Raw genomic sequence first — 12,331 nt, forward strand, 5'->3', positions numbered from 1 at the left:
AACATCTATTCAATTGTGCCAGTCCAGCTTCGCTCTGTATTGACTACTGTGGGAGTGTTGGTATGCTACAAGAGATATGCGTGGTATGTTATTTATGTATTCAAATTTTCGCAAAAAATCCTTTGCAGTAAGAAACATTTTTCACTCACAGGCTTCACAATGCTCAATCCAGGCTAGCCAGATATTAGGGTTCTAAAATTTATGCAAAGAAAAAAAAAACGAGCGAATGCTGAAAAACGCCACAATACCCACATTCTACATGCTATTTTGAATAAAAACACGCTAAAACATTTTTATTTTACGAAAAAGTAAAGAAATTGTATAGACTCGTGATATGTCTATCGCAATTTCGTAGATTTAATGCCATTTATAATTTCTTTTTCATACCAATTTTGTGGATTGCATATAAAATGTGGCTGTTATTCCCTTTTTTGCGTTTGAGATTCGTCGACTTGGATATTTGGATGAAACCAATTGGCTAAATTCAAATTCAACAAATAAAAATTAATTCAACCTGGTAAATCATTAAAAAAATTTGGATTTGAGAGGGAAATTGTGTGCTTCAGAATACATTTAGAGGAAGTCTTCATTTTAGATTGCTTATAGGAAAAGGAAAAAAAATTGGATACTTTTAGGGGAATCGGGGAACCATTGTGAAATCAGCTGAATTCTGTTTTCGCGCATGTAGAAATCATATTGTGATTGAAAAATGGATGGGTTAAACCATGTATTTTTACATCTAATTCGACTGATAATATAAATATTTTTTAGACAGACACCTCAAATGACTTCACAGGTCAATTTGCTTTCCAAACAAATCATTCATTACTCAACATATTTTTCTGTGTTACGAAATTACAAATCCATAAGTTATATCAAAATGAAGCAATAATTTTAACCTTCCTCGGGTATTTTAGTCCCGAAAGCTTCCTCAAGATCGGGAAAACTACATTTGTCTTTCTGATTAGAACTCTGAGCCATACTGGTGCCAATATTTTCAGAACAATCATTCGCTGTTCCCTGTTCAAGGACTGTTGATTTTTTTTTAATCTGCCCAACCACTGTCACATATGAAGATGGTATCAAACCCACGTTCACACTATCCGTTGCTTTCCACCAACCAGGTGTATCCTTAGGTTGCAGAGATTTTGGTGCTAGCCAAATTTTTTGTCCACATCTTAAACTGAGTTCTTCACTAGAAGTGGCATTAAAGTCATATGTCGCTGTTGCTGTATACATAGGCTCGTTCTGTTGGAACCATTCTTTTGGATTATCAGCTGAAATACGTAAAGTGAAATAAAAGTATATGCGGGAATATTCTCACTCAATATATGGACAATTTTTGGGACTTGTGAAATTATAAAGTACTTAGCACTTTACTGTGCAACTTACTGTTTATTTTAAGTTCTTTGGCATTATGAACTAATTTATGGACTAAATAAGGAATGGCAAACAACATGCTGAGAAACATGAAAATTGGCCAACTAGAAGATCCCGTTTTCCCTCCATTCATGACTTCAATTGCTGTCTGGCGCCATAACAATTCACTGTTTGGATCGTCAGGGCGTAATCCTATGAAATATTAGATTTGTTGCAGTGAATTAAAAATGCTATCACAATCCTATAACTTAGTGATTATCAAAAAAATAAGTAACATAAATCTGGTCAATGATTCAGTAAATGTATCACATAGTTTTATGAATAGTGGCATGAAGAAGCAAGTTTATATATTTACCCAGCGTGTACATACTCTTCCAGTACAACCACTTCATAAATCTAATAAGAGCAAATGTATCCAAGAAGTGTCCGAACATGGAGCGTAATCTACCTATGTTGTCTGCTACGCTAAGAATGGCTCTAAACGAGCTTGTCATTGCAAAAAAAGTTGATTCAAGCATCATTGTGATAGATGAAAATGTGTGTACCATTGTTTCTATGGATTGGAATGCTGGCCTGGTTCTCTCTTCGGCTAACTGGACAAATCTATGGATAAGCAAGAGGAAGTACAGCAATTAACTAATTGAAGGCGTAAAACACTTGGTAAATGAATTTTTCAAACACAAAATTTCTGTACAACAGGATGTGATATGTTCTCACCGATTCTCTACATCGCCACTAGGCCCGCCAAATTGATTATATGAATTATAACCTGACATCCCGCCATATCCACCATATGAGCCATAGCCTCCATAGCCTCTGTAATTCATGCCTGTTCCATATCCACTGTAATACGGTGAAGGCAACGATCTGTGATCCCCATACATTGGCTGGTAACTTTGAACAGATCTATTTGTACGGGGTGGCAAAGGTGGGGGATTCCTCTGTTGGAAATTGGACACATTACTGTTGATTGGAAGGCTTGGCTCGCTAAATGAACAAAATAATTTAATAGATTTAATTTGAATAAGAAGCAATTAGCAGCAATGCTGATAGAGCAAGAATTAATATAAGTAACTACAATTCTGATAATAGACTCGCTCTGCAGAAAATCATTGTATTTAAGAAATGATGTTCCGTAACAAATAGAACATAGAATGTAGTTTGCATATCTCAAGCGTTTACTGTAAGAATATTATTGTCTGTTAATAATGTACATGATCAATACTAATTATTCGTCTTCACATGAATTGTTAACCAAATAAAATCAATGTCTGAATTAGAGAGAACACTGTGTACCTTCTTCCGAGGTCCGGGATGGCTCTAAACTGGTTATTGTTGCAATTACTATGCCCTTGTTGATTCATTTTCACGCGGATTGCTAAATTTTCAGATTAAGCAATTAAAAACAATAGGGATGACGAAGGATACGTACACTAGCAATAACAGTAATAGGATCGGTATAACATCTGATTATTGACTTGATAAAAACCGTCATCGGACCTGTTGTAATTACGATGTTCCCTAGTGTCAGAGGTTAAGGACTTTTCTGGATATCTCCCCACTACAGACGAATGATTTTGACAGACTGAATGGGCTGTTTTCGGTTCAAGAGGTATCTTAGAGCATATACTACTGGAGGTAGCTAGTCATACCGTCAAACTTGCGAAAAGTGTGGCCGTAGTAATGAGAGAGTGAGATATATATCCCCGGATTAGTCTGGATACTTCATCTCTCTCACTCTACATTTAATTGGCCGAGAGGAAACGTATCGTATAGAGCTAGAACAGGCTGTAAATGGATAAGTGCTCTATCTCACTCCCCCGCCATGAGAGGTATCGTTTCGTGATTGCGTTTTGTGATTGTGGGAACAAGTGGAAATTTCTTATTTTATGCGCTTTTGTATTGGTAAAGAACTACGAAAATGGGGCAGGTTAACCACTGTTAGGTAGTGTTGATGTGCGTATACTTTAGAATGTCCTACAATAAAGCTCATAGGGCACGAATTTAAAGAATACAATTTTTGTTCAGAGAAGTCGAAGTGTCTAAAGAAAATGCAAGTGCCAAGCCTTCAATAAATATAAATCTAACAAATTGGACACTTCAACATAAAGATTATATAATGTTTGTTGCCATAAACAACATTCTTTCTGTTCGTGGCTGCCATAACCTCAAATTTCGCGGCAGCCATGAATATGTTTATGTCGTGTCCGTGTTTGTTAATATATAAACGAGTAAAACTTGCTTAACGCAGAGTATTCTACTCCGTGGTTAATAGTGTACTTGGTTCACATTTGTTTTGAGACGTTGTTCCAAATCAATCCGACGAATAATTCAAATTTCGCATTCTACCGGGATACTGACTGCGGAGCTCCCAAGCGGTGAAATCAGAAAGTCCCCATGGTCAGATGTATCCGCTTTTGTATACTTACTAGTCTTTCTGAACAATCTATGCTTATCTTTCCTTCACTTTTGTTCTAACCTAAAAATCAGGCTAAATATCTATCACTCCTTGCGCCGTGGAACTTGAAAAACGTCGAACGAATTCCACCATGGCAGAGGCTATGAGGCAAACTATCGTCGAAATGTTGAAGGGGATTGAGAGGTGTTTACAGTCATTCTCACTTTCTTAATTTGTTCAATTCGTTCATATCCGCAACATTGTGTTACCCAACCTCAACATGTCGTATTCAAAGAATTAGTCTCGTTTTTTTTTTTTTGCGTTTTCAATTGTAGAAAATGTCCGAGTATGCGATAATGTTATAATGACACCAGTTGATTTCAGATACAATCCTGACAATCTTTCCACCCTTGAGAAATATGTTGAAATTCAGTCGAGGGAAAACGCTTATGATCTCGAGGCAAATCTTGCTGTCTTGAAGTTGTATCAGTTGAATCCGCAACGCTTTAGTCAAGATATAACTTGCCAGATATTGCTCAAGGCTTTGACTAATTTTCCTCACACAGACTTCGTTCTTTGTAAATGTCTGTTGACTGAAAAAATTGTAAGTATTGTAATTATTCTTCTAATTAATCACTTATAAATCAAGGGAGTACCTTTTTACTCCACAATTTTTTACCTTACAAATAATATCAAATTGTTATTCGACTTACTAATTTATACGAAATTATACAATGGTTTCACGTTGGGAAAGTTGACAACCCAAAGGGGTTTTGTATTATCCCCTAGTCTGCACTTAAAATTTTATATTCCAAGACAGAATCCCTTGCTATCTTCGCAGAAGTTAGCAAGTCCTACAACATCTTTTATTTGTAAAATAGATTTACAGAATAGAGGCAAAAGGAAGACAGATTTGTAAAATTTTGCAATTGCAGATGCAAGAAGAACCAATCAACCAGATCATGTATTTGGGAGATATTTTGGAACAATGTGATTTCCAACATTTTTGGGACAGAGTTTTATCTATGCCAGAACTGTGCAACAGAATAGTTGGGTTTCAGGATTCCGTCCGCAAATTCGTCTGCCATGTCGTAGGAATTACTTTCCAAACTATCGACAAAGGTCTGCTTGCCCAGCTACTTGGTGGTATCGATGGTGCGTTCCTTTCATATATATACTTTTTGCAATAAAGTAACTGTGTCACAGAGTTTTCAATTTTCTTTGATACGTTGGGTAATATTTTTTGTAAAATTTGGATGAGCAATGAATCAAAAGTAACATGTATTAGTCTAAAATCTTTCAAATCATTTCATCATTTCAAACAATGAGATATGCTAAAATCCGTACCTTTATTTAATAAAACAAAATGAATCACCAGAACTAGTCCACAAGTTTTTTAAGATTCAATCTAAAATCTCCAAATTTCAATCTAAATGTACAATTATGTAAGTCTTCCGATATCTGGTTTTGTTCAATAATTAAAAAAAAAAATGCTTAGTTGTTTTCAAGGATGATATAAATTGTATCCTTTTGCCAGTCTAATTGTAAGTTACATTCCATTATTATTCACATAGAGTTGAAAAATTTTTTAACACAACTGCTTCACACAAATAAGTGGTTTATTCACTCAAGGGAATGCTGAACTGTTTGATTCAGCTATTCATGTGTCATTGTTGGTAATAATATAATAATCGCAAACTCACTGTGTAGGAGTAAAGAATAACGCATCGGTCAAGCTTCCTCTCAAGATATGTATTATGCTTTGTAACGTTTGTTTTTTCAAAACTCATCAGATTCCACCTTGAAACACTGGGTCAAGAAATACGGATGGAAAGAAGAATCTAAGAATGTGATTTTTATTGCGAATCAAGATGAAAACATCAAGACCAAAAATATTACCGAAAAAATCGACTTTGAAAATGTTGCTGGACTCATGGCTGCATGTCTGTAAGCTACATGTGGAGTGTTTGAAATAAATTTGATATCAAATAAAATTCGATGTTGATATTCGTTATTATTACCACTATGCGGTACCTTGATTTCTATTTTCAAGCTGTTACACTTGGGGGAAAAAATGTTATCAGTCAATTAAGGGGGGACCTGGTTCAGAAGGTTCAAAAAATGTTGTTTCTTTTATTGTCTAAATCGATAGATAAATTCAAGAATATATGCCCAAAGTTACAGATGCCAATGCAAAGTATTTTCGGGTATACGAAGCCCAACATAAAGGGGTGTCGAGCAAGTGTGTGCGTGCTCGACCTTCTTTACATCAGCAATGGCGTTTCCAAAACTCGCAGGTATTTTGAAAGCACATACGTACAGTGACGATTACCTTATTACAAAAAGTGAGTGCGTGGAACACGTACAATAATGAAGAAAGAGAAGCTTGGTGTTAAGAAGCGGCTGACTGAGGGTATCATAAAACAGCTCACAATTTATTGTGGTTTAGTACTTAAAAGAAATATTGATTTTGTCCACGAAATGAACAAAGCTGTAATGACAACGCTGGATCATTATTGCTTCACAAACAAATCCCCTCAACACGAGAACTGTCCAACAGACATCGTTAGATAGTATGAATGGTGCAAAGCTGAATGCAAGAATCAACTACGATCTTTGAAACATTCTGCTCGATCAATTGTTGAAAAAATATAGAAGCACATTCGCCCAATTTGTGAAGAACTATGAAATGATGACCTTCTAACGATATACTTAGGCGATATACGCAACATTGAAACGAGTCGTTCAACTCAACAATCTGACTCATGAATCTGAAATACCTGCATTCCGACCAAAAAAACGTTGAAATTGCCGCCTATTTGGCTGCAGGCATATTCAGCGAAGGGTATTCAGCGATTTTGAATACCATGCAGTTGGTGGATTTGAACATTGACTAGCAATGCAAAATGTTTGCTGATACCGCTGAAGTGTAACAGATCAATAGAGAGAACAGGTACTAGTTACTTGGCACCATGGGGCTCGTAGACTTGACCTATGCATGAGAATGAGATGTTTGAGGAATCAGGACTACTATATGGACCAGGAACAGCTGATTAGCCAATCATTAGCGTAAGAAACCAAAAATTGATATTTTTTCCAATTAAAAACTTTAATGCGTGTTTTCTCAAGTTTTAATTTTTTCAACTTTTCTGAATTGGTAGGTGCGATAGCAAAAAAACTAAGCGACCTATCGACTCATACCTAACTTTGTTCTGTTGAGTATTGAATTCTTTTATAAATGAACTAACAAAATTATTAAAAAAGTATTTTTAAATAAATTTTTCCTATTATCGTGCGCAAAGTTCGGTTTTACGCACGCATTTGCGTTCGCAAAGTGCCACTTTCCCATACGCTGAGAAGAGCGTACAGGAATGTAGCTGAGCGCGCGGGAATGTATAAGAATGTACGCGTGGTACCGAGGCGTACCTATGTTATTACATTATGTACATTCGCTTGTGTGAACGCCGCTGGCTTGAGCGCCGGTTTATTTACATCCCACCGTTTTTATCTTCTTTGAACGACCTGTCGAAAGGTGCATTCTACATTCTGCATTTCTTTAATACGGACAACAAACGCGAAAGTTATCAGTCGCCTCGCATACGCTCTTTCAAAAGAACACTGTCAAGTGAGAGTTGATAAAAATGAATAGTGTACAAAGTTCGTGTATAAATATATACCGTGTAAATTTGACATTCTGTTTAAATTTAGTAAATTTGTATTAGTTTTTCAATTTACTTCCTTGTGGTCGGGGGGGCTTTGCCCTCTAATAATTACAGGTATATGGGTCGAACTTTGCGCAACTTAATAGGAAAAATAGTATACAATACTCGTATGCTGCGTAGGTGTACCCACACTTGCTCTTGTGACAAACTCCGCTTGTGCGGAAATCACCTACTTTGCGTACCCGTATCATAATATACTAGTACAGCACGTCGAAGTGATCTTTTTTTCTTTGCAAAAACACATTTTTTATCAAACCTCAAAAAAGTTATGATTTTGTTATGTCTGGCGTATCGTCACATGTCTCCCTCATCTCGTTAGTCTCCCACGATCCGTACAGTAACCTTATCATCTCATTCCTGTCCTCCTATTTCCATTCTGGCCGACTCCACTCACTTTTTGCCGACTGTGCTAATTCTATTCCCCACCATTCTGAATCTGCGCACCTTGTACTCCTGCTCTTTACCTCGGTACCATTCCTATTCCAGCGTTCGAGACGATCAAGTCTATTTCTACACTCAACAATCTCACGTATAACTTTTTTTTTACCGATATTGTGAACTACACACGCCGTTTAAACTAATCCACAAATTCGTTAAACAAATATATAGTTGATATCTCAAGAATCCAAACGGTTATTCAACCCTTATCTCAAGTTCTGGTTGTCCCCGGACGTAAAGGCGATGTTTAACCAGTTTGTCCCTTACCGCTCGGGAATAAACGATGACCGCGGACGTAACAATTTTATGATTATTTCAACTTTTTCTTAGTTCATTTAGAAGAAAAATATATAATAATTGGACATATTTTGTGTTTTCTTTGTTTCAGACAGTTGTTTTTTTCCCTTGCAAAAAAACCTCGAAAAAAGTTTTTTTTTGGCCTGCTAAACCAGGATCCGCCCTTAGAGATAAAAGCTTGTTTTGCAATTTTTTTAATTTTACATTCAATACTTGATAACATAAAGCTTTATCAAAACAAAATCATGCTTTGGGAAAATAAAAACTTAACATAAATACTGCCTACTCATGTAAATCTACAATGTGTATTCCACTTTAAGTGAAACTCTTAATTTAAGAGTCTTAAAGAATTACAATATAAACCTATTGTTGACAATTAATGGAATGATATACCATCTCCAACTTTGAATGATTATGATAAGAAATTAAATATTTTAATATATTAATGTGCGATTAGTCAATTTCAGTTCAATAAGTTATTTAAAATCTTAATTAATGATTTTCATCTTAGATTGATCAATTTGATTGTAAATAAATATATAATTGGGAAGTTTTTTTGGGTATCTACCAAAATTACAGTATTTTTAACGTCGTCTTGCTGTGAAAATTGACTAGATTGCATCAGCGAAAAGTTGGGTATTATATTTAAAAAGAAAAAAAAAAAAAAAAAACCCTACAAGATGTACCAATTAGCAAATGTCAACTTCGCATCGCAATATAGCTTATTCAGATTTGAGTCATGGAATCAACAATACAAAAAATTTCGACTTGATATGTATCTGCTACTAATTAAGTTCGTCTTTCTGTCATGAATTTTCTCAGCAAATCGACCGTATACAATTTGCTATGTTCTCGACAGTTGAATCATAATTGATCATTTCCAGACTTTTGAAATCCATAATTCTTGATGGAAGCAAAAGAATTTAATTTGAATTGCATTCAATTTCCATTATCAGTATTAACTATGTGTTTTTGTACATAAGAAAACGTCATGTCCATCCAACTATGAAATCAATTTTCTTTGCAAAATCGATCTATCGTTATTTGAATCTTGTAATTAATTAACAAATTTATTCACACATTACAGATTTTAAAATGTTCAAAATTGAGTGCTTCGAACAATAGTTGATTCAGTTTCGATCAGTGCAAGACATCCAACAACAAGCATACCACTATAATTTGTCTTGAATGTTATTTACGAAATGGATTGTTAAAGGTTGCTTCCAATTCTTCTGATTATTGCTTTCAATAGGCTTTGGGCATAGTTAGAAATGATAAACTAACCTAATGACAAATCTAAGACTAGTTTATTAAAAGAATTGTAAATATTGCCACACCATTGACTGAAATCAAGTAGGTATGCGCCCATTGAGTGACCATTTGATTTACAGTTGTTAGGTTTGATCAGTTTTACCGACGAGTTGATTCATTGCTGTCTAAAAAATTGATTTCAGGACATTTGGAACATGCATTTCTCCCTCAGGCTTATTAAACCTCTAAACTTGATGGTCAATTAAATGAGCATCTTTACGGTACGAGTAACGAGGAGGATTGTGACATGGAAGTAACCACAAAGCTGGATGACTCTTACCACAGACCTGTGCAAGAAGAGTTAATGTACGAGGGGTAGTTTTATTGGCATGCTGATGATGATGGTTTCCTTGAATTCTTTCTATAGCTGTCTCATCGCCTAAAATAGCTTGAAACTGGTCCACCAGAATTGCTACCACAAACATTCCAAATAACGCCGACTCCAGTACAAGTATGACGCAATGTAGACTGCAATGAGAAACATTACAGTTTTGATTTAAAACAGAATTGTATAAAGCATGTTGTATTTTACTCACATGCGACTTTGTTTTATTGCCACGTCAACGCTGCATTCAGGACAATCGAAGACCCAAGAGAGGATGACCAGTGTTATAGCGTATAAGGCTAGTATACCAACATACACCAGAAATTGTATAAAATATTTCTGATTGCGCTCCCCCACACAGTTATTTATCCTTAAATAAATACAATCACATGTGAATAAGCCCTTAGCACAATGTCTGAGATATGGTGACTAAATTTTTTACATGTATTTATCTAGATTTTAGTCAAACAATTGAAAAAAAAGAAAGCAACTAGCTTTCCTGCTCTGAGGTTTCATTTATCATGTAGTGATTTACAATTAAAAATCTCACCATGGACAGTGATGATCCATTCTCCTGATACATCGTTTGCATATCTTGCAATGATGGGCTCTTGGTGGTCTATAAGTTTCACAACGAGTACACACTGTCCAATCATCTCTTTCGTCAGATTCATCCCTGTTTCCACCTGTATGGATGTCTGAAAAGTCCATCCTTGTCTGTGGAAGAGGTACGAGACCAGGATCGCTGCAGACTGCCTTCAGATGAGACATCATAAGCAGTAAAACTATCGTATTGAATGTCACCACATGAAAAGGACCCCATAGGCTATAAACGGGAAAACATTATGAAGATAATGTTCAAACTATAATCCGTCTTGCGTTTAGGTGATACAATTGAAAATTGCATGGAATGAAAGATGTAACAAGTTGTGAAACAGGTGTGTCTTGCGTTAAAAAATGTGCGAGTTATCAAATTAAGTTTCATTGCAATGAGTTCGCTTTATTTATTCGTTGTGGGAATAATAAAATATCGTTGACGTGTTGTGAAGCGTTTAAAAGGCAAAAGTGTCAGGCAATCGCTAACAGTCTCGGAGAGAACTAACCTGTCTTGCATTGTATGTAGAACAATCCATCGCACAACGACGTAGTCAGCATAAAACACAGCGATATACGTAACGATAATGCAAACAATACCGCAGGGATCCCTTACAAACATTTTTTATTTTCCTCGAAGTCACATTCTTTCTCCATACCTATTCGCTAAAGCTGCTGAGTTGGTTCTTTAGACTTACATTCTGATTGTATACCTGTCACTAGCTACTGTAGACACGATGTTACAAAAACAGGTGCGACAACGGAGCACACCGGACTGATTTGCCGATAAAATGTTGATGGAGTTTCGCACAGAATTTTCAAGAATTCCGCCAAGGTGCACGTCAGGACTAGAAGGGAACATTGAACATTGTGCCCAATGCTTGTATGCGGCTTTGCCCCGTGATTGGCAGAGCGAGAGAGAGAGTGTACTAGGATCGATTTTGTAGTTCCACTCCTCACATTTCCCACCATCGAAGCATTCAGATTAGTTGATTATACTTTGTAAACCAATCAGAATGCTTTGATGGTGAGAAATGGAATTTGCTACAGGCTCTAGTCTTAGATCTAAGGCACTTAAAAATCGGACCGATTTCTCGGACCGAGAAAAAGTTACCAGAACTCATATCGTGTATACAGCAAACTCGGACGTAAATCGTGGATCGAAAACGCGGATGTAAAAATGGATCACGTTCCATTATTCCGTACTAGCTGCTGCATTCTCTCCTGCTCTAATTCAGGCAGCCAATTGTAGATGATTGCAGAGTTTGCATCACGCATGTGTGAATTTCAAAGGTAAATATCAAATATAAAATGAAAATATATCAACTATTAAAGCAATAGCGAGCACTTTTTTCAATTTTTTGTTCTTATCCGTCATTTCATATGATACAGCATCTAGATCCACATGAAAATTCCAAAATAAATAGAATTATTAGAAATGCATTAATTAATATATAGGAATGGGAAATTACAAGATTAAACAGAAAACATTCAAGTTACCTTTTCGAGCACAGTGGAGGTTATGATTCAATTGCGTTATCTATTTAGGATTCTGCACTGTTGGTAGCATGTAAATAATTACAATTCAACTTCACATTTTCGACCGCAGCGCTATCTGGATTCCTCCGAGCGCAAAATGATGGTGAAATTTAAGTTACTAAACTTCTATCCGAGAACTCGGACCGATTTCTAGCACCGTGTCAACACGTCTTTACTGCCGAGACCCATCTAGGAACCCATCTAACAAAAAAATCCGCGTGCTCGCGGTTATCAGGTCAAGTGGTACCCGCCTGCCCTCTGGTTTTAAGCGTTGAAACTAGAGCTGAACTGACCGCGCCAGGCGTGAACAGTAAATGAACGAATTTA

General features: G+C 36.1%; 3 protein-coding genes across 8 annotated transcripts; 1 reads left to right on the top strand and 2 right to left on the bottom strand.

The window, feature by feature from the left end:
- Positions 1 to 696: 696 nt before the first annotated feature.
- On the bottom strand, positions 697 to 3,024 carry LOC124174708 (peroxisomal membrane protein PEX13). Of its 5 annotated transcripts, none has more exons than XM_046554110.1 (6): positions 2,881 to 3,024; positions 2,677 to 2,758; positions 2,098 to 2,367; positions 1,736 to 1,983; positions 1,393 to 1,572; positions 697 to 1,277 (listed from the first exon to the last, which is right to left on the bottom strand). In XM_046554110.1, exons 2-6 carry the CDS (start codon positions 2,742 to 2,744, stop codon positions 895 to 897), a joined length of 1,149 nt encoding a protein of 382 aa, XP_046410066.1. In that variant the 5' UTR covers positions 2,745 to 2,758; positions 2,881 to 3,024; the 3' UTR covers positions 697 to 894. The 5 variants fall into 5 exon arrangements, with proteins under 5 accessions (XP_046410066.1, XP_046410067.1, XP_046410068.1 ...); XM_046554111.1 differs by having other exon boundaries at positions 2,859 to 3,014; XM_046554112.1 differs by lacking the exon at positions 2,677 to 2,758 and having other exon boundaries at positions 2,098 to 2,321; positions 2,813 to 3,020.
- Positions 3,025 to 3,648: 624 nt separating this feature from the next.
- Positions 3,649 to 5,772, top strand: LOC124174711 (eukaryotic translation initiation factor 3 subunit K). Of its 2 annotated transcripts, none has more exons than XM_046554116.1 (4): positions 3,649 to 3,982; positions 4,163 to 4,382; positions 4,660 to 4,933; positions 5,572 to 5,772. In XM_046554116.1, exons 1-4 carry the CDS (start codon positions 3,930 to 3,932, stop codon positions 5,727 to 5,729), a joined length of 705 nt encoding a protein of 234 aa, XP_046410072.1. In that variant the 5' UTR covers positions 3,649 to 3,929; the 3' UTR covers positions 5,730 to 5,772. The 2 variants fall into 2 exon arrangements, with proteins under 2 accessions (XP_046410072.1, XP_046410073.1); XM_046554117.1 differs by having other exon boundaries at positions 3,808 to 3,982; positions 4,714 to 4,933.
- Positions 5,773 to 8,413: 2,641 nt separating this feature from the next.
- Positions 8,414 to 11,393, bottom strand: LOC124174710 (palmitoyltransferase ZDHHC3-A). Its single transcript, XM_046554115.1, has 4 exons — positions 10,975 to 11,393; positions 10,422 to 10,697; positions 10,083 to 10,241; positions 8,414 to 10,014 (listed from the first exon to the last, which is right to left on the bottom strand). Exons 1-4 carry the CDS (start codon positions 11,085 to 11,087, stop codon positions 9,732 to 9,734), a joined length of 831 nt encoding a protein of 276 aa, XP_046410071.1. The 5' UTR covers positions 11,088 to 11,393; the 3' UTR covers positions 8,414 to 9,731.
- Positions 11,394 to 12,331: the final 938 nt, after the last annotated feature.

Source organism: Neodiprion fabricii, chromosome 2, assembly GCF_021155785.1.
Source record: "Neodiprion fabricii isolate iyNeoFabr1 chromosome 2, iyNeoFabr1.1, whole genome shotgun sequence".
NCBI lineage: Eukaryota > Metazoa > Arthropoda > Insecta > Hymenoptera > Diprionidae > Neodiprion > Neodiprion fabricii.